General features: G+C 36.7%; 3 protein-coding genes across 16 annotated transcripts; 1 reads left to right on the top strand and 2 right to left on the bottom strand.

Annotated features, from left to right (window-relative positions):
• Positions 1 to 172: 172 nt before the first annotated feature.
• Positions 173 to 8,061, bottom strand: LOC103697008. 14 transcript variants are annotated; one of them, XM_039123853.1, is made up of 9 exons: positions 7,809 to 8,061; positions 4,793 to 5,112; positions 4,558 to 4,698; positions 2,379 to 3,763; positions 1,545 to 2,231; positions 1,379 to 1,462; positions 1,190 to 1,265; positions 712 to 1,034; positions 173 to 627 (listed from the first exon to the last, which is right to left on the bottom strand). In XM_039123853.1, exons 4-9 carry the CDS (start codon positions 3,711 to 3,713, stop codon positions 412 to 414), a joined length of 2,721 nt encoding a protein of 906 aa, XP_038979781.1. In that variant the 5' UTR covers positions 3,714 to 3,763; positions 4,558 to 4,698; positions 4,793 to 5,112; positions 7,809 to 8,061; the 3' UTR covers positions 173 to 411. The 14 variants fall into 14 exon arrangements, with proteins under 14 accessions (XP_038979781.1, XP_038979822.1, XP_038979797.1 ...); XM_039123894.1 differs by having other exon boundaries at positions 2,379 to 3,679; XM_039123869.1 differs by having other exon boundaries at positions 2,379 to 3,789; positions 4,808 to 5,112.
• A 4,732-nt stretch (positions 8,062 to 12,793) lies between these two features.
• On the top strand, positions 12,794 to 14,702 carry LOC103718161. Its single transcript, XM_008806850.3, has 2 exons — positions 12,794 to 14,115; positions 14,408 to 14,702. The coding sequence occupies exon 1, from the start codon at positions 13,112 to 13,114 to the stop codon at positions 14,081 to 14,083; it is 972 nt and encodes a 323-aa protein (XP_008805072.2). The 5' UTR covers positions 12,794 to 13,111; the 3' UTR covers positions 14,084 to 14,115; positions 14,408 to 14,702.
• Positions 14,703 to 18,786: 4,084 nt separating this feature from the next.
• LOC103718160 (probable RNA 3'-terminal phosphate cyclase-like protein) lies at positions 18,787 to 23,882 on the bottom strand. Its single transcript, XM_008806849.3, has 6 exons — positions 23,609 to 23,882; positions 23,382 to 23,531; positions 22,618 to 22,799; positions 22,353 to 22,528; positions 19,843 to 20,062; positions 18,787 to 19,349 (listed from the first exon to the last, which is right to left on the bottom strand). Exons 1-6 carry the CDS (start codon positions 23,811 to 23,813, stop codon positions 19,140 to 19,142), a joined length of 1,143 nt encoding a protein of 380 aa, XP_008805071.2. The 5' UTR covers positions 23,814 to 23,882; the 3' UTR covers positions 18,787 to 19,139.
• Positions 23,883 to 24,027: the final 145 nt, after the last annotated feature.

Genomic DNA, 24,027 nt, shown 5'->3' with positions numbered 1-24,027 from the left:
TAGATGATATATTAGCGACCTTTTATCTTCAACATACAGCAAACACACTGAAAGTTGGGTTATGAAGATGCTACCTATAGGCTCAATTTTGAGGTCAAAGCACACAAGGAGGATGTGCTAAGAGCGGTGAAGCTGCAATATCTCCCAATTGACCATCTAAAACAGAAAAAGATACGAAGACAGTGACAGGCACAGATACTTCAATTTATTTTGATGAATATTTTACTTTTTTACTCACAAATTACATGACAAATTACATCAGCGGACTCATTTGCAGAACAATTAAAACAAGCAAAAACTGGTTCCTCGAAGCTCTTCTTCTAAGACAATTAATTTACAACTAATAACTGGTTACTGTGAAGCTCCTTTTCTAAGACAATTCATTTAGAAGTAATGAGCCAAAAACATTGACTAATCACTCAAATCATCCTCCAGGAAATCAAGATCAGCATCATCTTCATCAGCTGTAGCACCCATAGTGGCAGGATGAACCTCTAATGGCTCAACTATTTCGGTAAATGCTGCAATTTCTGTATGAGCTTTCCTTGACGCTATATCTGACTCCTCATTCTCATTCACCTCATTTTCATATGCCTCTCCTTGCTCCGCCTCATTATAAAGAATCTCCTATATTCACAAGAGAGCAACTTGATTCAGTTAATAATCAAGCGAAAAAAATAAGCACAGCAAAAGGTAAAAGATAAATATAACTGGTACCTCATCTTCTTGCAAAGATGGCTTCTCAGACTCAACAACCCAATTATCTAGTAAGCTCTCTAGCATGCCGCTGTCAAGAGATATGGAGTCATCAGTAGTTCTCTTTAATTGCCGCTCTCGAAGACGCAAGTTGTAATGGACATAAGCAAAATCATTTAATCTTTTCTGAGCCAAGCGGTTATGCCTTGTACTATGAATTTGATCAAATATACTCCAATGGTGCTCACAACCAAAGGACGTGCATGTCTGGCTCAATATCCGAATGGCAATTCGTTGCAATTCAAGACAATTTATCCCATGTTGTTGCCACCATGCAGCTGTCAATAAAAGGAAGAAAAAGAAAAAGAAGCAATGGTTCAACACTCCATTCTACCATCAACAATAAGACAACAGCGGCATCTGACAAAGCATGCACAAGGCTATACAGTTTATAAGCCATATAGTTTCGGGTGCTGATCATAGGAATTATCACCTGGATGCAGCTCCATTCTTGTACTCAAAGCCAGTTCAGTTCCAAAATCAGCTTTAGCAAAATCAAAATCAGAAATCTAGGATGAACAACATGAGATCACAGGAAATATTAAGAAAAGAATATGTTAGAAAATTTACAGGTTATCATGATATAACGATTAAAAACTGATTTAAGTCGGACAGAGAGTACCTGCGAAGCAGCAGAAACTCTTCTTCCATTATCTGGTTCCAGTCGAGTAATGCATTCATTTAGACCTCGGATCACCTCTGGTTGCTACAATTAGAAAATAACAATTCATAATTAGAATACAAACATTGTACTCATAGGATTTAAACATGCAATGCTACAATCTTACCGCCATGAAATCTGGACGATAATGGTATGATGGATTAAGGAAGTAAGCTGCAACATATAGAGGATGGTGAAAAACAGCACTCCAATGGTTGTCTATTACACTCCAGAAGGGACCATATTTTCGTTCATCATCACCATGGATGGCTTTAATAGCAAGCTTAGCTCGGTAGATGTCATTATAAATAGATGGCATGGACAAGCCTTCATTGCTATCAACTTTTTTAAGCATCTGTACAACAGGATCAACAGATTTTTTTACATATTGCATCTTCTTCCAGAATGTGGAGTTGAAGACAATTTTTTCAACTTCTTTGCCCTCATCTGATTTTCCTAATTGGGACGAAATCCATTTATTCGATTGGAACATTCTTCTGAGAGCAGCCCTATGATCCAGCAAGCTTTGTAAAGTAAGAAAGCTGGTTGCGAACTTTGTAACAGCTGGTCTAAGAAGTTCCTTTCCAGCTGTAAATTCCTTTTTCATGAGGTTCAACAACCACATGCGGTTATAAATAAATTTAGCAATTTGTTGGGCTTTGTCAATGCACTCTCTGACCCATTTTATCTCCACAAAATCCTCAAGAATTTGATCAATGCAGTAGGCAGCACAGGGCGTCCAAAATAAACTTCTCTTCTTCTCCTCTAGCATCTTCCCAGCAGCTTTATAGTTTGCAGTATTTTCTGTGATTACCTGCAATATACATGCTACCAAGTAATTACCATCAAAGTTTAATGAATTATTCAAAAAAAAAAGCTCAAATTTGGAATAAAGATTTCACTCTATAATGTACGTGATCGGCCAAAAACTTAAGAAATTGAAAGAAAACGAGTTGAGTACCTGTACAACATTGCCCTCGCCTACCTCCCCCACAACTTTGTCCAAGAGGCTAAAAAGACTTGTAACATCTTTGATTATATCAGATGCATCAATCGAGGAAATGAAGTATGTCCCTCTAGGGCAAGATACCAAGAAATTGATTATTGTCTTTCCATGCACATCTTTCCAACTATCTGCGATAATTGTACACCCAGTTGTAGCCCAAGAAGCCTTGATTTCTACAAGATATTCTTTAATACTTCCAACTTCATCCTGCAGGCATCGACCAGAAATTAATCTGGTTGTAGGGCTTTTTAATCCATGTCCATATTGACCAACCAAATCGAGCATCTTGTGAAAGTATGGAGAATCTGCGACATTGAAAGGTATTGCAGCATAATAGAAAAATTTGCAGATTGCGGAGATTACTTCTTTACGGCTCTTTTTTTCAGACCCTGCCTTTTGTTTTGATTGCTTGTACAATAATGGGACCTGGCTTTTCTGTGTCTTTGCAATTACAGCATCCAAATTCATCTGTTTCTGTTGTCGCTCAGTATCACTTGTACCACTTTCCAGTGACCTCCCTTTAGATCTTTTTCTTATGGTTTTACTACAAGAAACATCTTGATCACCAATCATACGATTTGCTTTGTTTTTACCATTTGCAATCCCTTCTTCCACATCATTGTCTGGATGCATATAGAACACCGCAAGTTCTTTGGCTTCAGGCCTTCTTCTCCTTCCTGTGCGATGCCATTTCATATTTTCTTTCATTTTAAGATATACTTCCTCAGGAGCCATCTTACAGTATGCAACTTCCCCAGGAATTCTAGCTAAATGCTGTTTGAACCGGTTTATACCCCCACTAACTATTTTCTCACAATAATTGCATTTTACCTTCTTTTTCTTCTCATCTTGAGCAACACCATGTTCCCATCCTGGGTCAACATACCCTAATGACCGTAGTGGGGTTATAAATGTGACCAAGCTTTGATCATTTCCGATCTGCCTTCCCTTGCGTCTATAACCAACAGGTTCTTCATCCTCTTCGTTGTTATCATTTGAATGTAAATCAAAAGATTGCTCTTCATCCTCTGATTGTCGTTTTTTGCTAGCCCTGTATCCTTCAAGATTTTCTTTCATTTTCATATACACCTCTTCAGGAGCCTTTTTACAGTATGTAACTTCACCAGAAATTCTAGCCAAATGCTGCTTCAATCTGTATATTCCCCCGCTTACTATTTTCCCACAGTAATTGCACTTTACCTTTTTCTTCCTCTCATCTTGAGCAACACCATGTTCCCATCCAGGGTCGGTAAGCCCTGTTGAACGAAGCGGAACCATCTCTTCAACCATTAAGCATGTAGCACAACAGCTTCAGCCTTTTGCACCCTATGATCTAGCTTCTACAAAATTGGAAAAAAGAGTACACCTACGATAAAACTCGAATCAAGAAGAGATGTTTTCCTGACATCACTAGTAATTTTTGAGAAATTTGTCATTAACAGCATCCTCATAAAGATCTTGGCAGCAAGCCAGGAGAAAAAAGAACAGAAAACATTTTTCCTACTCATGAGTTATTGTAAGACTAAAAAGAAGGAAGAAGAATGTTGAGACATTGTGTATTCGGGCCAGCACACACACATATATAGTATTAAGTACCATGAAATATATATGTTTTGATTATGTGAAACATCCATCCACGACTCTCACTGTAACTCTTCTGATGCTACTAACATTTAATTCATGTATGGTTTGTCAAGGAATATGCAACTGTGTATACTGAAAAGTATCTGGATTGCTAAACAGAGAGGAAAGAGCTATACTACATGGACTCGGGTTCATGTGCTGGGTGCGGCTGCATGTTCATGTCTGATCCTTTCAATACCTATGAATTTCTCCTCGTGGAGCCATATCTGAGTGTCATACCAGTGTCCATCTCCATGTCTGAGCGTCATACCAGTGTTCATGTGTTGGGTATTACATTGGGGACTAGAAATAAAACTTAGATATTATGATTTTTGGTTTATAAATGTCATTTGCATCCTAAAAGTGAGAAGCAAAACATGAAACAGAAGTAAGAGAAGAAGCTCCATTGCTTGATGTACAAATTTAGCCACCTTTAATTGGTTGGTTAAATTCTGCATATCATAATTAGTGAAAGTAAATTTATGCAAGAAAACATGATACAAAAGTTTACCTGCTCCAGTTCATGCCAACTTTCTGCCAGATTAATCCATCACAAATATTATGTAGTGTTGTGGAGATTTTAAGATGAGCGTAATATTGTTTTGACATCAAGACTTCACAAGTGAAATGTCAAGGTGAACCATGCCCTGACCTGAAGCCATCCAGCAATATATATACTAAGATCTCTAAGGTGGAGATATCCACAAAAAGACCTCAATATAGTGGAAGTTGAAAAAAATTCATACAGCCTGAAAAATCACCAGTTCCTTGCTTCTTGTGTATTGTACTTTGCTTGGTTGATATTCTGGTATTTCTACTATTGCAGATTCCTTGATGAATAACACCTCCACTTTGCAAATCCGGGAGCCAAGAAACAGGTATATTCTCCAAACAAAACCCTTGAGCAAAGCTGAAAACTCTCACTTAAACCTGCTTTAACTGACAAACATAATCAATCCAAAATGTGCCAAAAGAAACACAAGTCCTCGGCAGAAACAACGGAAGATAACAAAGGATAAAAATGGAACATGTTGAACAGCATGGAAATTTACAGCCTCCTGACAAACTGCAATTTCAAAAAAGTCAAAAACTAAATTAATATAGTCCATTAATGTTCTTATATTCACTGCTTCAGGTCAGTAATTCATATGCGATCGATTTTCTATTAAGCATGTATAAAACATAAAGGAACCAAAGAACCTTATTAAGTCCATTTGAGTGTAACTTAAAAACAGAGGAACGTAAAGTAACTATTGCAGATACCTACCAACAAGAATATTTCTGTGCAAGTACATAACTAGCTGACATTGTATAATCATTATACAGCTGAACTGGAATTTATTTATATTTTGATTGGAAGCGGACTAAGTGAAACATTCTTACAAAGCTGAAAACCCTTGAGCAAAGCTGAAAACTCTCACTTAAACCTGTTTTAACTGACAGACATAATCAATGTGAAATGTGCCAAAAGAAACACAAGTCCTCAGTAGAAACAATGGAAGATAACAAAGGATAAAAATGGAACATGTTGAACAGCATGGAAATTTACAGCCTTCTGACAAACTGCAATTTCAAAAAAGTCGAAAACTAAATTAATATAGTCCATTAATGTTCTTATGTTCACTGCTTCAGGTCAGTAATTCAGATGTGATCGATTTTCTATTAAGCATGCATAAAACACAAAGGAACCAAAGAGCCTTATTAAGTCCATTTGAGTGTAACTTAAAAACTCAGAGGAACGTAAAGTAACTATTGTAGATACCTACCAACAAGAATATTTCTGTGCAAGTACATAACTAGCTGACATTGTATAATCATTATACAGCTGAACTGGAATTTATTTATTTTTTTATTGGAAGCAGACTGAGTGAAACATTCTTACAAAAGACTGCTGCCAATTATGACCATTATGAAGAACGCACCATTCATTGAGTGAGATGATGATGGAGGCAAACCAAATTACACTCAAGACATTAATATGATCAACAAATACAGTTATTAAAATTGATAATGCAAATCTGGAAAAGAATGATCATGCACCGGTAAACCATTAGCATCATATAGCTTTGCTTTCAAAGGCTTCAGCTATTTTCGGAGGACAAATATTGATGAGTTAACGTGCAAATCTCTTTCCAAGGGAGTGTATCCCTCTTAACTATTCTTCCTAGGGCAAATTGTGGTGGTAGTTCAGTTTAATGGAGAAGCATACACTTTGGAGAATGGTGGTTGCAAATATCATAACTTTTCAATTTGTTCATGCATTAAGGTCTAATTTACATAGCATGATCTTTACCAGTCGTCCATTAAATCCTTAAATTTCCAGGCCCATCCACTTTCCTACTCTAGCACTCCATAAAATATGTTTTTGGTCCAAAAAAGAATTTAAAAAAGGCCATCCCGATGGACAAGGCTCCTTCCTCTGCCGAGTTTGAGGAGAGTTAAATGTATGAAGCCTTGCATCCCTTCTGCCCCCCCACCCCCCGGCCGCGCGCAAATAGGCTATTTTTGTGCCTTGAACCCATGACACATAGGTCACAATGGCGTAACCTTACCATTATGCCAATGCCCACCCTAGTTTCATCCAAATAAGAATTTGTGAACCTTTATTCTCTAAAATTCTATTCATAATTCAAGTCCATATGCACTTCTTCCAATACTCTCATCAACCAATAGTAAATCATTCTCAAATAACCTTAACCAAAGAGTCTCCTCTAGCATTTGAGCTGTTAGTGCACTGAAAAAGTCAAAAATTATATGGATTTAAAGTTTATCACTAGCAGAGGCTTGTTCCCATGACAAAGTCCCTATCCTAGGTATCCTGTATGATTATTGTCACTCCTATTCACGTATCTTTAACTCTGGCAATATGTACCCATTTGAAATTTGTCATTCCATGACCCACCAAACAAGACATCCACATCTTGTATAAGTATAAATTCCATTACATGGTGATCTTATCCTGCAAGCTTGAGCTCAAGCTCTCGTCATATACTCCTTTATCTAGCTACACTGTTACAACTCAACTGCAGCTAGATATTAAAAGTGTTGCTTTATTCTTCTAAATTGAATATCTGGATTTCCCAAATTCTGACCCACAAGAGCTGATTGGGCCAGGTAGGTGTTCTCCCAACACTGAATGCAGTTATTTCGATAACACTATAAGAAGACCCAGTCATGTGCTCCAATTTGCAGCAGGTCCTAAATCCCCAATTTGTACTATGATCTGCACAACCCTTTATTTATATGAATTGGACTCTAAGAGAAGCTTTAAATTATACATTTCCCTTAAAATTTAAACCTTTGAAAAAATTTTCGTTACGGAATTCAGAACAACAAAACCCTAATCGCAAATCCGACTAAACTGTGATCGAATCTATGGTGATGACAGTCCACAAAGCCACTTGCAAGCCCCGATCTTTAATAGACAAATCCTCAACTGGTGCTACCAACAAAATCCCACTGCAACTCTCCACCCATGCCATCTAGATCCACTAGCACCAAAAGTAGCTTCCAATCCTTCAAATCTCTCCCAGAAATCCAAACCTCCGACAACCATCATTCTAAATTCCAAAACTAGAGACCCCTGATCCCCAATTCAACGAAAGCAAAACCTAAACCAAGAACATCAAGTAAAACGAAACCCTAGAAGAAAAAAGAGATGGAAACTACTCCCAAAACCGAACCAAATTAAACGAAAGGAAGAAGAAGCGGACTACTCAAAGATCATAGAAATTCTCAAAAAGATGAGATTTTTGTAACTACCTGAGAGAAGATTTGGCTCAGAATCGGAGGTTTTCTTGCCCTACCGCGCTCCATCCCCTCGGGGGGCCTCCATCTCGATCGCCGCTGATTCTCGTTCTCGCGCGTTGACTCGGAAGGGGATATAGGCTGAGTCAATACTAGAGATTGTGGACTCGGATCTCATCCGAACCCGGTCCAAGACTGGACCATCCGGTTCGACCCGCCCGATTTAATAACGAGTTAGCGAGTTTAGCGTTGCCTCTAGCCCATGGCTAATAATTTAACAGAAAGAAGTATATATAAGAGAATTGGTTCAAAAAAAACAGATGGAGTCGCGTTGAACTTGATTGGTTGACCAGAAATAGAACACATATCCAATGCTTTTGGATGATTTTTACTGTTTAAATCATGTGTTCTTGTTGTTCTTTTTTATAGGTTTTTGCTAGATGAATATTTTTGGATGGATTTCTTTCACCTTTCCATATTAAAATAAAAAATTAATTAAAAAAAACCAAACAACCTATGAAGATAGCAACAAGGAAAAAGAGCAAACCCAAACCTATAAAGATCAAAACAATCATGAAGAGAACTAGTGCATATTTATAGCAGCAATTTTAGAAATGTCTCTTTAAACAGACTTAAATGATAGTTATATGAAAAGACATGATTCTTTAGGCTAAAAGGAGGTGACTTTACCGTCTGAAAAGTAATGACTATTCCAACAAGTATTGTGATTGTTTGAAGAGACACCAAGAACACTAAAAAATGGCCTCTTTACTGCAGAAAAATGGATGGCAACACATTCATTCTTTCCTTCTCAAATTTTGTCTCTTTTTAGTCTTGTCATCATAGCCAAATTCTTAGAGTTTTCTGGCTTGATATTGGTAGTGCAAAATGCTATCAAACAAACAAATTTTTTTGGGCTCCATCGTATCTTGGAGACAAATTTGCTTATCCCTTTTACACACAAGTCCTGGAAGCAAATATTGTCTTAAGAAAAATGACGTCGTATTCCTTTCTTACTTTTTCATTCTCTAGTTTCTACAATCTTAAGACAATATTTTGAGCAATGACACCACAAACTTTGAAGGAGTTGACTGTGGATTTCGTAAAATTGGTGATTTTTTTTATGATTATGATTTTAAGATGATTGTTCAGAATTGCAATACAAGAAACAAAGGAAGGAAATGAAGAAGAAATGCAGGCATCAAGAAATGATCATTTTGGTGGCAATGCACAATTTTTTTATGCCCATGTAGTTGGAGCACCAATACACCATTTACAGTAAAGAAAAGCAAGTGAAGCTGGAGACTCTGAAGAGAGGATCTGCATGGAAAATGAGCGGTCCAGTTCAGCTTTCAACTCTAACCCCTTTTTCTCATCCATATTCTCTCATTTCGATGAGAGAAGCTCACCGAGATGGCTTCAAAGATCCCACCTTTCGTCTTCTCTACAGGGCATATTTTTGGTGTTTTGTGATATTGAACAATCTTAGGATATAAATAAAGATTATTTTTTGAGAAGCTATTCAAATTTTACATCTTTTTTAGTTCCAGGATGATCAAGGTCACAAATTTTACTCTTCTTCGATCTATATGTGCCTCATATGCTCGATCTTTTGATATCTGAAATTAATAGAATGAGCAACAAGCTGTTCTTCTTTAAATAGGGATCTATCTCATGTTGGGTGTCGAATGGCCATTTAGTTTTGTTGTAAACTCAAATAATTTTTCCATTCCTATTAGTAAACTAGCATACCAAATATCCAGTGAGACAAATATTGGAAGAGTTGCAACTTGAGATGCACGGAAAGCTTTACATCAATGGAGATGGAAATCCAATTTCTATTTTCTATTACCTTCATTCCTTTATTTGTGGTGTTATTTTGTTTTTCCTGAATCAACTGACTAGTCTTGGTCACCTAGTATATATACTGGTTTTCTTGGCAGTATTCTTAGCTTCCTTGGCTTCTTGGCTCCTTGGTTCTACGGATGGGAGTAATCACTAATTATTGAAGTCGATTCTAGGGCTATAACAGGATTGGATACAGATCAGATATCATTATATCTATATCAATATCCATTTTGTTTGATGAATATGGATACGGATACGATGTTAATTAAATACAAAAATTTATATTTATATTTGCTTTAAATGAATAAGGATACAAATCAGATATTTAGAAATACAGATATAACTTGAATAGTTAAAAGATTTATGAATACCAAATCAAAAATATCACTGGGTGGAAGGTAAATTAAGTTCATATCATATTAATATAGTCAATTATTTTCTTTAAAAGTTTATAAGTGCTCTACATAATTAAATAGTATTACAAATAGAATCAGGTATTCAAATTGGATAAGTATCTATCTATATTTATATCTATTTATCTTTGATATATATAAAAATATGGATATTAAGCAGATGTTTAAATTTGTATCCGTATCAACATTGATTCGAATATAAAAATAGATTCAAATGGATCTGGTTGATTTAATTGCTAATAAGTGGATTTAGTCCCATGCAGAGGCCTTGGGCTTGCAAATAAAGGGGGTGACCTTGCAGCCCTTATTGCTGTTGGGGAATGAATGGACATCATAATTTGTGGCAGCCCCCAAAAAAAATGAAGATAAAAACTTTACATGCATACTTGACAAAGTATATAATAAACCATTTTCAGTTTTTTTTAAAGAAAATCATATAGGACATTGTATCAAATTTGTATGAGGATTTTTCCTTGGCCATATGCATACATGGATTCACTTTTGACACTTTTAAAAGTTTTATATCAGATATCTCATACATCCTTCACTTCTGGAAGTATCTAAAACACCCATTATTTACAGGATTTAACTCCAGTCCACTCACAAATGCACGGGAATCATATCAAGGTTCAAATATCAGCTAAAAATCATCAAGTTGGGTATTTTGAATAGTTGACCTAATTTGTATATTTAATTTGAAATGCCAATTGATATAAATCAATCAATTTATGGTACAGCTTAATAATATTAAAAGGTGGCATAGTATAAATTTCACTAATTCCTAAATATAGTAAATTTCTAATATCAGTCCACCTAAATTTGCTTCCATATTATATATTTAATTTATTAAATTATATAATATATACACACACACACACAAACACATATAAAGGAAGAGAAAGGGAGGGAGGTCAAGCCACATGAGGATAAAACATAGGCCTAATAAAACTTAGGGTCGCTACTATCAACCAGCACGTATGAGTAACATTGTAAACATTTCAAGACAAGATTTTGACTAATCTTCTAGATTGGATGGTTGCTAAAGCTTTGGATGAAATTCTTGCAGCGGATGCTTATGGAGTTGTATTTACTCAAGCTTAGGCTTAGTTTTCTCTCTTCGATATCCATCATCTATTCGATAACAATTTTGAAAAATATTTAGTTTGTCATTCAATCTATCTTATTATTCATGGCTGTCCTGCCCAAAGTTGCAACTCAAATGATTGTACCTTTTTATTATTTGGCATATGGGGTGCATTGTGACCTACTCAAGCAAAGAATATTTGATAGTCTGACAATAATATATGAAATTCGTTGAGCCTCATTCTTTTGAATTTGTGTTATATAGCAAAAATGATAGGAGACCTTTGAGTCTGAAAAGAAAAAGATAGTGTACTCTCGATCCTTTGATGAGTATTTTTTTTTCCAAAAAAGAGAGGAGACCTATTTAAACTATAATTATCCACATCTATATATTTAGAAGAGATACATCTCTTAAGTGTCAACACCGAAACTTCTATTTGATAAGCAAAAAAGTATCACCAAAAAGACATGCTTTCATCCAAGCCATGACTAGTCACAGTGTGGTGTTTCAGTCCAAGCATATTTATAGAGAGGCTAGCAGGACTACAGACTGAGTAGCCTCGTATGTGGTTAATCATTTTGGGGGTGCCCTGTGAGTTGGAAAAAGAAAGTTGCCTGAAGTACTCCATGATTTGCCATTTTCTAACTTTTTTTTAGATATGTCCGTACTAGAATGGCATGAATCATTCGTTTTGGCAAAAAAAAAAAAAAGGCATGCTTCCATGCACCTACATTAGTACATTTTTGTCTTGGCTGTTATGATATAGGTATTGGCAGCTTCGCAATATAGTTATTACTCAAAACATGATATCTTTGGATAACAAGATGTGACTCTAAAAACTCCTTGTTCTTATGATAAGTACTAGATTCCACTTTATAGGTTTTGCTTTTTCGTATGATCGCTGATCTCAAAAGGGCAAAGTCCCCAAATAGTTTGCAAGATCCTTGGACCTCATTAATTTTAGAGATTTTTGCATCCTTATAGAAGATTAATTGTTTGATTTTGAAGGAAACCTATAAAAAAAAACAGCTGCTTGCTACTTTTGTAAACTAGAGTTGAGCTTATGCAATGTATGTGAGTAGTAGATTGGATGGTTATGACATCCTTATGGCACGAGATTTTCATATTAGATTGTGGATCTATTACCAATTTTCTGGGGTAGAACCTCCCCTGTTTGTCTCAAGAAAAAGTCCAAGTTGGAAAAGAGCTTAAGTAATGTATGTTCATAAGAATTCATGTGAAAAAAACACATGCATATGAGCGGAGATGAGCATAAGATTTTTGACTGATATCATGATAATTTGTCCTCAAACACCACAAATTTGAAACAATTAAACCAATCCAACAAGTAACTTCATTGATCCATTTTGAAATTTTTAATCTCCAAAAAAAAAAAAAAATACATTCATAGGCACCTAATCTGCTATTTGTAAACTAACACCTACATTAATTTCACAGGACTGGAATATTACAGAATCATTGCGGAAGAATTAAAATATTATCACTCTAGACCCCACTTAGCTAACTGAACCGGCCCAACCAGTTTCAAATAAATAAACCGGTTATTAAAATTTCAAAGCGGACGGATCCGACGGACCAGCTTTATCATATCGGCCGCGGAGGCCCACCGTACCAAACCCTCCGCATTCGAGCGGCAGATCGCATAGAGGACAAACCCGAGAGAGAGAGAGGCGTTTGAGACGAGAAAACCCAAACCCTAAAAGGACGATTTTTTTCTTGGAGGGAAAGGGAAAAAGAGAGAGGAAATCTCCCAAATTTCGACAAATTCCCCCCATTTCTTTCCCCCCATCGCCCCTCCAAATCTTCCCACTAGCTCCCGATCCCGCTTCTTTCTCTCGATTTCGAATCCTTATAACACTGATCTCGAATTTCGAAACGCTAATCGTCCATCTAGGGTTTTCTAGGGTTGCCCAAGGTCCGGCTCCACGGCTTCGGCCAATGCCGTGGCGGCCATGACGACGGAGGTGGCAGCAACGACGCTGAGGCTGGATCCACCGCCGCCGCCGCCCCGCCCCGCCGGTTGCGGCGGCGACCGCTGCGACGCCCAGGACCCCTGGCCGCTCCACCATGTCCGCCACCGCACCGTGTTCTGCCGCCTCTGCACCTCCTGCGTCCTCAAGTACCACGCTGGATCCTTCTGCGTCGCCTGCTTCGAGCTCCTCGACGCCCTCCCACCGCCGCCGGCGGCGGCTCCGCCCGCCCTTGTCCGCTGCTCTAGGTGCCCGTCCATCGCCCACTCCGCCTGCCTCCCGGAAGCCGAGCGCGCATCCACCTACCTCTGCCCTAGCTGCGCCGACCCCGACGGCTTCTCTTACTTTCGCGTCAGCAAGGATGGACGGCAGCGATCGTTTGATCTCACGTCGGCGAAGGTGCTCCTCGCCGCCACCCGGCTGTCTGTGGCCTCCATGAGCAGGGCAGCGGTGGCTGCGAGGGCCGAAGCAGAGAGGAAGGTCAGGGAGGCGGCACTGTCGAGGAAGAGAGCGAGGGAGATGCTGGAGAGGGTCTTCACGCTCTCGAAGATGGAGAAGGAGAAGAAGATGAAGGAAGCTAATGAGGCCGTGGTGGTTCCCGTGCCGGAGGTGACGGAGCCAAAGAAGAAGATGCCAAAGTTGAGCAGCACGGTGTTCACCATGGTGGGGCAGAAGAGCGTGCAGAACAGGGATACTGATAGGTGGATGAAGTTCCAGGAGCCTGTGGCAATGGCACCGAAGCCAGTTCAATGTCTTGTAGATGATAAAAGCAAGGTGGCTTCTTTAACTGGGATGCACAACCATGCTAATAATGGTGACATGAAAGGCAATTCAGGGAGTGTGCCGCATGCTGGAAATAATGTTGGCCAAATGGAGAGCAAGGAAAGGGGAGTTCTTTCTGGTACTCAGGGTGCTTTTGTTAAGGAGGAGGATGGTGCTGTGGGTAGATGCTGATAGTGGTCCTAGGTTCCCTCAACCAACTCAAGGTGAAGACTTTGGCATCTTATATTGCACTATTTTGTGCTTCAAATATTAGTATCTTGTGAATACTAAGAAATAGTATAATTATTATTTCATTGTTAGTTTACTAGTTCATTATTATTGGGGGAAAAATGTGTTCTTCTCCTTTACAAAGCTCTTGTTTGTGTCTATGGAAGTAATTGGTATGTTTTGCAAATATGTGAAGTCATATAGAAGTTTGACTTCGTGTCAGCATCATTTTTTTTTATTGATTATCTGAGAGATTGTTCAATTTTTAATTGTTTACACTTGCTGCAGATGCATCAATCTCTTGGACCAACTTCAGAGATATATTCATGGGTTCGCCGAACAACGTGACTCTGCATTCATGAGTGGGTTTTGTGGGTCTTTATATGTTTTGATTTTAGTCCCTGATGGATGCCTGCAATCGTTTGGAGATTGGTGAGAACATTTTGTATGTACTCCATTTTTTCTTTTTCGTAGTCAAGTGTCAAAATTTGATCCAATTGCATCTTTCAATTGAACTAGAGTTTCCTAATTGTGCTGCCATTTTTCATTAGTTAATGCTTTGAACTTCAAAATATATTTCTTATGTTTGGTAGTTCGTTAAAATCATTTTCTTTTTCCATGTTTTAGTTTCTTTTTTCATACTAGGGCATGGATTTAGTATCATGAATTCTAAAACAAAGGGACTCATTTTATTGTTACTTCTATGAGTCTCCCCATGCCCTATTCTCTTTTCTGTACTTGATGGCCGCATCTATAAAACTATTCTGGTGCAATAATGCAGGAGCATTTATGTACATAGCTGGAAGTGATTTATTCTCTTAGGATTATTATTTTTTTCTTTTCTATTTTCTATATCATTTTGTGATGCATTACTGAAATGAACTAGAGCACTGTTCCTAGGAAACATCAATTTTGTATTTGTATCTCTCTAATGTTTGTGACAGTTTATTATATTTTTGGAATCATGTTGGTTTCTATGATTGAAAACTAGTATTCTCTAACATCTACCAATATTTTGTTAGTCATCTCTAACTATAATCTTACGAATATTAACAACCATTTTTATTGTCAGAGATGGTTGATGAATGTGTTTACTTGTTGCAATGCATCCCACTGTATCTGTATGGATCGTATTCTGTTTTAATATAGGTATGCACTATGTTAGCCGGGCCCAACTAGTTTGGGATAATGTTTAGTTATGTACCATGTATACACTATATAGGCTTGTAGCATAGATTAATATGCAGCATGGACATGAGATTTATCCTGATTCTTTATCTTTACTGTAAAACACTAAGAATAGTCTCAAAGTGGGAACCTCAGTAGTAGAAGTCTTCACGTAGGATACTGCACCTGCTTCTTGATATCCTTTGGAAACTTGTCCCTCCATCTTCTTATCATTTTTTTAATAAAAGACCTGCTTCCCTACATTTGAACCTGAATCTGCTCCCACACCTGCACTTTTGGTAAGTAAAGAGGGAATTGAATCCTAACATTTTAACCTCTCTCCCTTGGCTTCACTACTCATAGGAGTGGTCAAGAGTATTCCTAGGAACTTAACACAAGATTTGTTGCCTAGGTATGGCCCACCTAGTTTGCTTAGTTATATATTAAGTGATGTGATATGAGTATATTAATATTCACTTAAAGACCTAGGTTTTACCCAATATCATTACCATCACAAGGTTGGCTATAAAGCACAACTATAAATTGTGAAGGTTCTACATAGAAATACTAGGCAGATCCTATGATTAACTGTCAATTTGATGCCCAACCTCTAGAAATTGGTGCTAAGTTCCTAACAAGGGGCAAGATTAGACCAGAAAGGCCAGATGGTAGGGAAGGAGATTTACCTGTTTGTTCACAGTTAAATCTCATGCCACCAAGGAACAACCGTCTGAAATTCGCCTAGATTTGAGAATCTGCAAAACAGGGAAGAGTGATGAATCTTGATTAAAAAAAAAGGGATATTTTTCACATTTCTGAGACACTCTCATCAGAAGTCAGTGTTGACAGGTTCGATGGCATTTGAATATGTACTTCTGTTTCCATATGCAGATTTTGTGATTTTTCTTTAATGTAATGAAGACGAATTATGGTTCCTCCTTGTGATAGAATTCTTCCTTATCCTTCTGTACGTGCATATGATAAGAAAATATAAAGAATAAGATATATTTGGGCTTGAAGATTATGCTGCAGTAATTTTCTTACGGATTAAAATAGAAATGCAGTAGATTGCATAATCTGTGAAGACAGAATTTGCATCCAGCTTAAATTTCCCAATTGCTCAGCTGAACATCATCAAATCTTCAAATCCTTCATTCTGACATAGCATGAAGCACTATACGTACTGTCAATGATTAAATACTATATAGTTACGATTCTGCATGCTGTCGGAACTTTTGGTAAGTTTTAATAGATGATTGATGGGTTCGCCATGCTCGTTTTTCTTCGATGTTGATTGAAGCATTTCTGTTCTCCAAGGACGAGCGTACGCTTGCTATTCCTTTTTGTGATCAGTATTTTAACGTTTTTAATCTTATTTGGGAAGGGATTCCAATCTTTATTTTGCACAGCAGGAGTTGAATCCTGGAGCACCCTGTTATTTGTTTGGACATGGCAAATGTTATCATAGTAATAAATCCAAGTCGTGCAATGCCAAGCAAATTCTGAAGGGAGAGACTTGGTGAACAGCTTAACCGGTTAAGCTTTTTCATATCAGGATAACATCAATTTGTGGGCTCAATGCATGAGCTCATTGTGTGCTCCATAATGCAGCCGATCGCAGCGGAAAAAAAAAAGAAAAAGAAAAATGTACAAGCTCAGATGATATCATACTGATGGACATATGAGCTGTCTCTTTGACATGGGCTGCAGTTGATGTTCCACCATCCCCAATTAATCGCCATATTAAATGGTCTATATGCCCTAATCTACTCTATCTATGGGAAAACTGTTGTGCCTCTTGTTAGTGCACAAAGTTTCTGCCGCTGCAGGATTTTGAAAGCTTAGATGTAGAAAGCTTTATCCCTGTTTCATTGGATCGGCCTCTTCGTGCAAAATAAAAGAAAAAAAAAAGCAACCAAAGAGTCCAATTTGTGCATACGCATCTCTTGATTTTCACTATTTTGTCCTATTAATAATGTTCGGTATTGATTTTATTTCTTACTTTTATTTTTAAGAATAAAAATATGAAAATCAAGGCAAAAATATTTACGTGTAGTGTGAGAAGCCGGTGTACTAAAAAAAAAAGATAAAAATATATTTTGTGCTATTATTTTTATTTTTATATTTTTAAAAGACATTTTTATTATTTTTAGAAAAATAAAAGTAAGAATTTTTTTTCTTTTTATTATTTTTAAAATAAGAAATTTATCTTTTATCACTATTAATGACACCAGCACTACCATCGTTATCATTCTTCACCATCATTATTGTTGTAACTATTATTGTCTATGCTACCATAACTATTGCCATCCTATTACTATTGTTGCCATTTTGGTCTTTGTAACACCATCATTATCATTACCACCGTCACCGTATTATTGGTGCCCTTCTGCCATTGCCATCACCATATTGCTAGTATATCCTCCTAATATATCCTCTCCACCATCATTGCCACAACCATCATTATAGCCTTTACTATTATACCGATTACCATGATTATTTTTTGTGTCTAAAAGTAATTGACTGTGCTAAATATATTTATATTTTTAAAAGTATAAAATAAAATAGAATTAAAATTTTAATTTTATTTGTAAAAATATAGAAAATGGTACCAAATAGCCATGATCTACGAGTATGTGCACGGGCATGCATGCAGGGTGTTAGAGACAGGTACTAGAGAAGAAATATATATATATATATATATATATATATATATATATATATATATATATATATATATATATCTCCTAAGAAAGTGATTTTAATGTCTAGAATGATAAAAAGGATACTAAATAGTGCTTCAATTATTTAATTTTTTATGCCATTAAAAATTATTATTGTAATGTATTCTTAATGAATATTTTTATTTAATATCTAATTTAAATAATATAATACATAATAGTTGTTAAATTTATTATGAATATAATTATATTTTTATAATAGAATTATAAAATATAGTAATATGATATTACTTTTTAGTTTATTATGGAAGTACTATATCATAATATTATTATGGTATAATAGTGTTCTATTATTATAATATGATTATTATAATATAATAGTGATGACGATAATAATACTTACATTATTATAATATAATATATATTATTTTATTATTACATTATCGTATTAAAAATTATTATTATTAAGTATTGTTAATTTATTTTTTTAAAATTATTTTTTTTAAAAAAAAATTATTGCCAGGATTCAAACTCAATTTTCCATATGAGAAAAAAAGTTTTGCAGCATTCCTCCAATTGAGCTTTTATCTGCACAACGCAAGATTTTCCTAGCAGATTTTTTTTTAATTTTTGGAAGAGCCAAAATGTTGTTTTAGAATACTTATTAAACATTTTAAAATTATCCAAAAAAATTCTAATCCTCCAAAATATATTTTTTAATCCTCCAAATGCAATGCCCAATAAAGCCTTCCAAACTTCAAAAAGACATGCTTCCATAGAGTGGAACCTGGCCAAATGAATTTACTTGTAACTCATATGAGTTAAATCACCTTGGTTTAAAGAAAATATAAAGTTCGTTAACAAAAGATTCTACCCGCCAACGACTAGAATAGGTAGAAAAGAATATATCAGAAGTTGACACAGAAATTAGTAGCAAGAGATTCGTCTAACCACCATGCTGCTACCCATTAAAGCCTCTTTCCTAGCATTAGCAGCAACTGCTACTATACAATGGACACACTCTCTTTAAATAACATCTCAGTTTTATAATGATTCATAACCAAGCCTCAAAAGGCAAATACTTAGTACAAGAAGAGTCAGGAGAAAATCGGGCCAACGTTGCTACATCTTTGAGAGCATCTAAAACACCTTCCATGAGCATCACTGGCTGGTCACGAGATCTTTCTCGAGAGATTCTTCATTCCAGATCCAACACATTTGAGTATGACGGTGTCTGTCGTTGGGTCGGGCTTGATTACAAACTTGACACCAAGAAAATCACTAATATTTCTAAGTGTTTCTATACCGTATGGTGTGAGCTTTCCCACACGAACCTTGGACACATCCGGTGGGCATAGTGCGCAAAGAAGAAATAGCAAGCCCTGCAAACAACATCAAAACACACATTAATTAAAAAGAAAATTTCCAATGCTTTATGTCCAAACATACATGCCTTCTGATAAACTTTAACCTTGGTAACCAGATCTCACATAAAGCTCAGGCTAATCAAGCAATATAATCAGAGATATAACTATTTGTTATTAGGTAAACCTGACAAAGACAAATGTCTAAATATGAAACCACTAACAGACTATGAACTTCGTGTCTGCACTTTTTTCAGATTGTACTTTCATTTCTCAATTTAATCATGAGAAGCCTTAAACATCATTTTTATATTTGACTTCCTATTACTGAACACAATCTAAAAGGATATCATCCATCAGACCGTGTATAGAATATCATGTTTGCATTCCTGAATTTCTGATGAACCGTTGATTCCCTAATCATGAAAAGTTTCACTACATGAAAAAATCGTTGGAACTTTATGCAACAATATGATGCTTATTACAAGGGGCAGAAGAGCATATTGCAGACCTGGTGTGTTGAATCTACCACCCCTCCTTGCTCTATCGCCCCAAGCAGCATTGAAGCAACTTGAACGCCAACATCTTCTGGCGGCATCAGCTCTGGTTTCTCATCAGAATCTTCAAATTCTTCCATTTCATCAGCTTTTGGATAACTCACTGTAGTATCTGCAGAGATCAAGCAGCCTGAAGTAGTCTCCGCAACTACAGATATGCCATAGCCTGGAGACCTGTCATATAATGGAGCTACTTGTCAACGTTGAATTAATTTAAGAACCAAGCAAGCATGGGGCATAGATAAATTTACATTTCAACTAAAACTGGAGATTTCACTCTAAGGTTAAATAACAAATAATTAGTATCAAATAATCAGCTGGCATGAAGGGCAGAAACAGTGATAGTTACTTGGATCAATTTATGTGGGGGAAAGATCTACTTGTCTGGCATATCTTATTTGTTAGTGAAGCATCATGAATAATGATAACATTGACCTCAAACAGGCGTAAAATGTTGTGAACTCAAACCTCATTTTTCAGATGCTGTATCAATGCCATAATCGGATAGTCATTAGACCAAAAAATCCAACAAAAATGTTGTGAGGTCAAGACAAACAGCCATTTATTTGGTGATGGAACTTTAACAACTCACATGATATTCATTCCCCTTAGAAAAGATCCATCTAAATTGCTCTTAAAGGGATACACAACATCAACATCTTTTCTCTACCTTCAATATCATGCTTTTACACATTATTATAGCAATTAAACAAATACCAGAGCTACTTGAAACTAAAACAGTAATAAAAAATATATAATATAAATCACATTGGGAGGAAATGACAAAACAAGCCTTCTTTTCCATATAGGAAGAATATTGGCCAAAAAGCAGGGCATTAACCTCAAGTAATATTAGCCATAACCTTCTAGCAAGATGGCGAATCTTCAAACCCACCTCCGAAAGGAAACCCTTGGGCTAAAGAAATGGGGATCATGATATGCATTTGCAAAATGAGTTGCTAAGAGAGAGACAGAGAGGGTGGCGAGACGTATATGCGGAAAATACTCAATGCCATTTAGGTAAGAAATATCGAAGGCTAAGCCAATATATGATAAGCTAAGCTCTCCACCATGAGTTAAAGTTTGACATAGTCCCTTGACTGTTTAATTTGGGATGGTGTTAGTCACAAAGTTATCTCGTGACTTTTAGGTGGAGAATACTTCCACGAATTTAGGTGATCTGATTTATCAAGAAAGGTTTACGACCACTTCTCCAAATGGTTGGATAAGGTTCCAAATAACAAATTTTGCAGGCATTTGGAATACAGTAAGGAAATGGACCCTGATTTATTTAGGTTGCCAATAAAAAGTTATCAGGGGAAAATCAGATGGACAGACAAACAACACAGACACAGACTCATATAGATGTATGTCAGGAAGCTTCAAAGGGCTTTTGTATTATGGTGAGCCATGCACCCAGTGGTCCTGCCCTTGGTTGTCATGTCCTTGCAGCAGGAGGCTCAGATTCAAGACTAGTGGATGACAAGCATTCCTAAAAACCTCTATAGCCCGATACAATAGCCTAAGAATGCTCTTAATGATACACGTGTCAAAGAAAGCTTATGTGGTGAGGGAGAACTATTAAGTACCCCACTATACCCTTTCTTGTAGAAAGAAGGACCAAACTAGAGAAGAAGAAAGAATTAGCATGAAAGAAACTCAAGCATTACGTATTTACTGAAAGCATGAAATATATCAATACATGAACTACTTATGCATGATAAACATAAAACTGATATTTTGTTTCCAAAATATGTTGGTGAATCATGAATCTAATGATTTGGCAATCACCTTAACCTTTTCAATATTGAAATCTTGTCTCTTTTGGTAATGGCAACTATAGGTACAACCACACATATTGAACATAATGTTAATAACTATAAACATATTTATGAATTCTGATGCCTTTTCAGCTCTATCTAAATTCTTCCTGCTTATGACAAGTGATTGTTATTACACCATGCATATTCAGGTGCCATCTGATTAATGAGCTAGACATATAAAAACTTCAGTATGAAAATAATGATGAGGGAAATTTTTGATTCATAATTGGTATTTATATCTCATTATCATGATGTAACAACAAGTTAGACCTGGATGTTATACCACTTTTCTAAGAGAACTTTAACACGTGTTAATAAAAGAACATAGCTGAATTGGTTATCATTCTCAAAGTATATATAGATGAAAAAATGCTATTTGTCATGTAATTCCAAGAATTATAGGACCATCCAGTAACTTAAAAGACATTTAAATTGGCATCAGCTATGTTAAATGAAAAGGTTAACAGACAGGGGACTTGCTGGGACGTTCTCAAAGTATATATAGATGAAAAAATGCTTTTTGTCATGTAATTCCAAGAATTATAGGACCATCCAGTAACTTAAAAGACATTTAAATTGGCATCAGCTATGATAAATGAAAAGGTTAACAGACAGGGGACTTGCTGGTATAGGACACGAACCTCCCTGCAGATGGACCAGATCTATGGTCAGTAAATATATGAACATCTGGAATAAAGCGATTAAAGACTCCACGAGCAGCATATATCATACGATTCCCAATCTGAGGAGACACCCTGGTAGAGAATGTTACTCCCCTAATGCTCTTTACCATTCCTTCATCTACCCAATGGGCTGCCTGTCAGCAGTTCATTTGAAAGCAAACAATAAATCAAAAGAACAAACAAAACAACTTTTAACATATGTTTAAACAGAGACTATACTCACCGATAAAGTATTAGGTACAATAGGAACTCCAAGAATAACCTCTCCACCACCAAGAGGAGGAGCACCCCGGCTTTCAATTTTCAACTCCAATCCTTCTAAAGGAACACCAAAACGCTTGAGCATGTGCAATGTGGTTGTCCTAAAAGTATCAACACTTGGATCCTTCGAATCATTTGTAATTCCTGCAAGTAAAGCATAATGTTTCAGTTTTTCTCTCTCTTTTTCTTTGAAATATCGGCAACACTGGTAGTTACTGGTAGAAAATAAATCATATGCATTAGGCAGAAGTAAACTATCTACAAAAATAGATTCACCAATATTCCAATTTTCATGACTGGTGATGTATGAGGCAGCTAAATAGTAGGAGAAGCCAGAAGTGAAAGTTTAATTTCCTCAACTTTTAATTCCAGAATTACAGGATGCACTACAACTTGGTTGCTATTAAATAAAACCACTACCACTCAAAAGTTAACTGTTTATATTGGTGAATAATTGATCAAATAAACACGGGAAGTGAAAAAGATTCAGATAAGTCTTTGAATCCAACAATTTACTGCAGATTGGCGACATTTTTGAGACTCATGATATATTTAGATAACATTAAACTTAGCTATAAACACATTCCAAGAAGAGATTACTTGGATATTCTGCGGTAAGTAATCAACTAGCCAGGCACATGTAGTAATCCAGGACTGAAATAACTTGATGAATTCAATTTTTTGTGATATGAAAGCAAAAATTTGGAGGAAAAAATGTGTTCCAACCTTTGAGCCTTATGGAAAGGGGCTTCTTCCCGAACAAGCCCAGCAGAATCAGTGGCTCGAGGAAGTACCCAATGGAACGGCTCAGGCCGCAGTCATGCACCAAATGTTTTCCTCCAATCAAAACTCCCGGCTTGTACCTAAGCTTCGTTCCTGGTGCACCCAGAGATCCCCAAGACAATTTAGATATTGAAAAATCTTTATAGAGGGAAAGAGGTTTTATTACGGACCGGTCTCGTTAATCTCGACGGTGCAGTCGTCGGAGACCTTCTCAACGAGGCGGAGGAGGGAGACCTCGTGCGAGCGGAGCCCCGGCGAGGAGTCGTCGGCCCGGATCTCCTCGACAACGATCGGGGTGGCGGAAAGCGTAGCCAGGACCAGCCGCTGCCGGAGGTGGTGGCTCCCCTTCAATCTCATATACACCGTCTTCCCCATCTCTTCTTCTTCGTCGTCTTCCTCTCTCTCTCCCTTTCTCGTCTTTAAACCCTAATAAGAAAAACCCTAACTTCGATAGAGCCATCGAAGCTTATTTAACGCTAACGCGTGCAAGCACGTGATTCTCGATTCGGGCTAATTGAACGGTCGAGATTGATGGATCTTCTGGGATGATGATATTTTGACGCCATTTTAGATAATAAACACGCTATCA

The sequence above is a fragment of the Phoenix dactylifera genome, chromosome 1 (genome assembly GCF_009389715.1).
Source record: "Phoenix dactylifera cultivar Barhee BC4 chromosome 1, palm_55x_up_171113_PBpolish2nd_filt_p, whole genome shotgun sequence".
Taxonomy (NCBI): Eukaryota; Viridiplantae; Streptophyta; class Magnoliopsida; order Arecales; family Arecaceae; genus Phoenix; species Phoenix dactylifera.
Note: the sequence above shows the minus strand (reverse complement) of the source record. Positions and strands in the feature narration are given on the sequence as shown.

What these genes read in the sequence shown, in the direction of transcription:
- LOC103697008 (XM_039123866.1), bottom strand. Translation starts at nt 3,713, where the DNA reads ATGGTTGAAGAGATGGTTCCGCTTCGTTCAACAGGGCTTACCGACCCT. An exon ending in ATCGTCCAGATTTCATGGCG is followed by an intron (nt 1,463 to 1,544) that starts GTAAGATTGTAG and finishes TTCTAATTGTAG; the next exon opens with CAACCAGAGGTGATCCGAGG. An exon ending in AAGAATGGAGCTGCATCCAG is followed by an intron (nt 1,035 to 1,189) that starts GTGATAATTCCT and finishes TTTTATTGACAG; the next exon opens with CTGCATGGTGGCAACAACAT.
- LOC103718161 (XM_008806850.3), top strand. Translation starts at nt 13,112, where the DNA reads ATGACGACGGAGGTGGCAGCAACGACGCTGAGGCTGGATCCACCGCCG.
- LOC103718160 (XM_008806849.3), bottom strand. Translation starts at nt 23,813, where the DNA reads ATGGGGAAGACGGTGTATATGAGATTGAAGGGGAGCCACCACCTCCGG. An exon ending in CCTTTCCATAAGGCTCAAAG is followed by an intron (nt 22,800 to 23,381) that starts GTTGGAACACAT and finishes CTTTACTTGCAG; the next exon opens with GAATTACAAATGATTCGAAG. An exon ending in TCTGGTCCATCTGCAGGGAG is followed by an intron (nt 20,063 to 22,352) that starts GTTCGTGTCCTA and finishes ATTATATGACAG; the next exon opens with GTCTCCAGGCTATGGCATAT.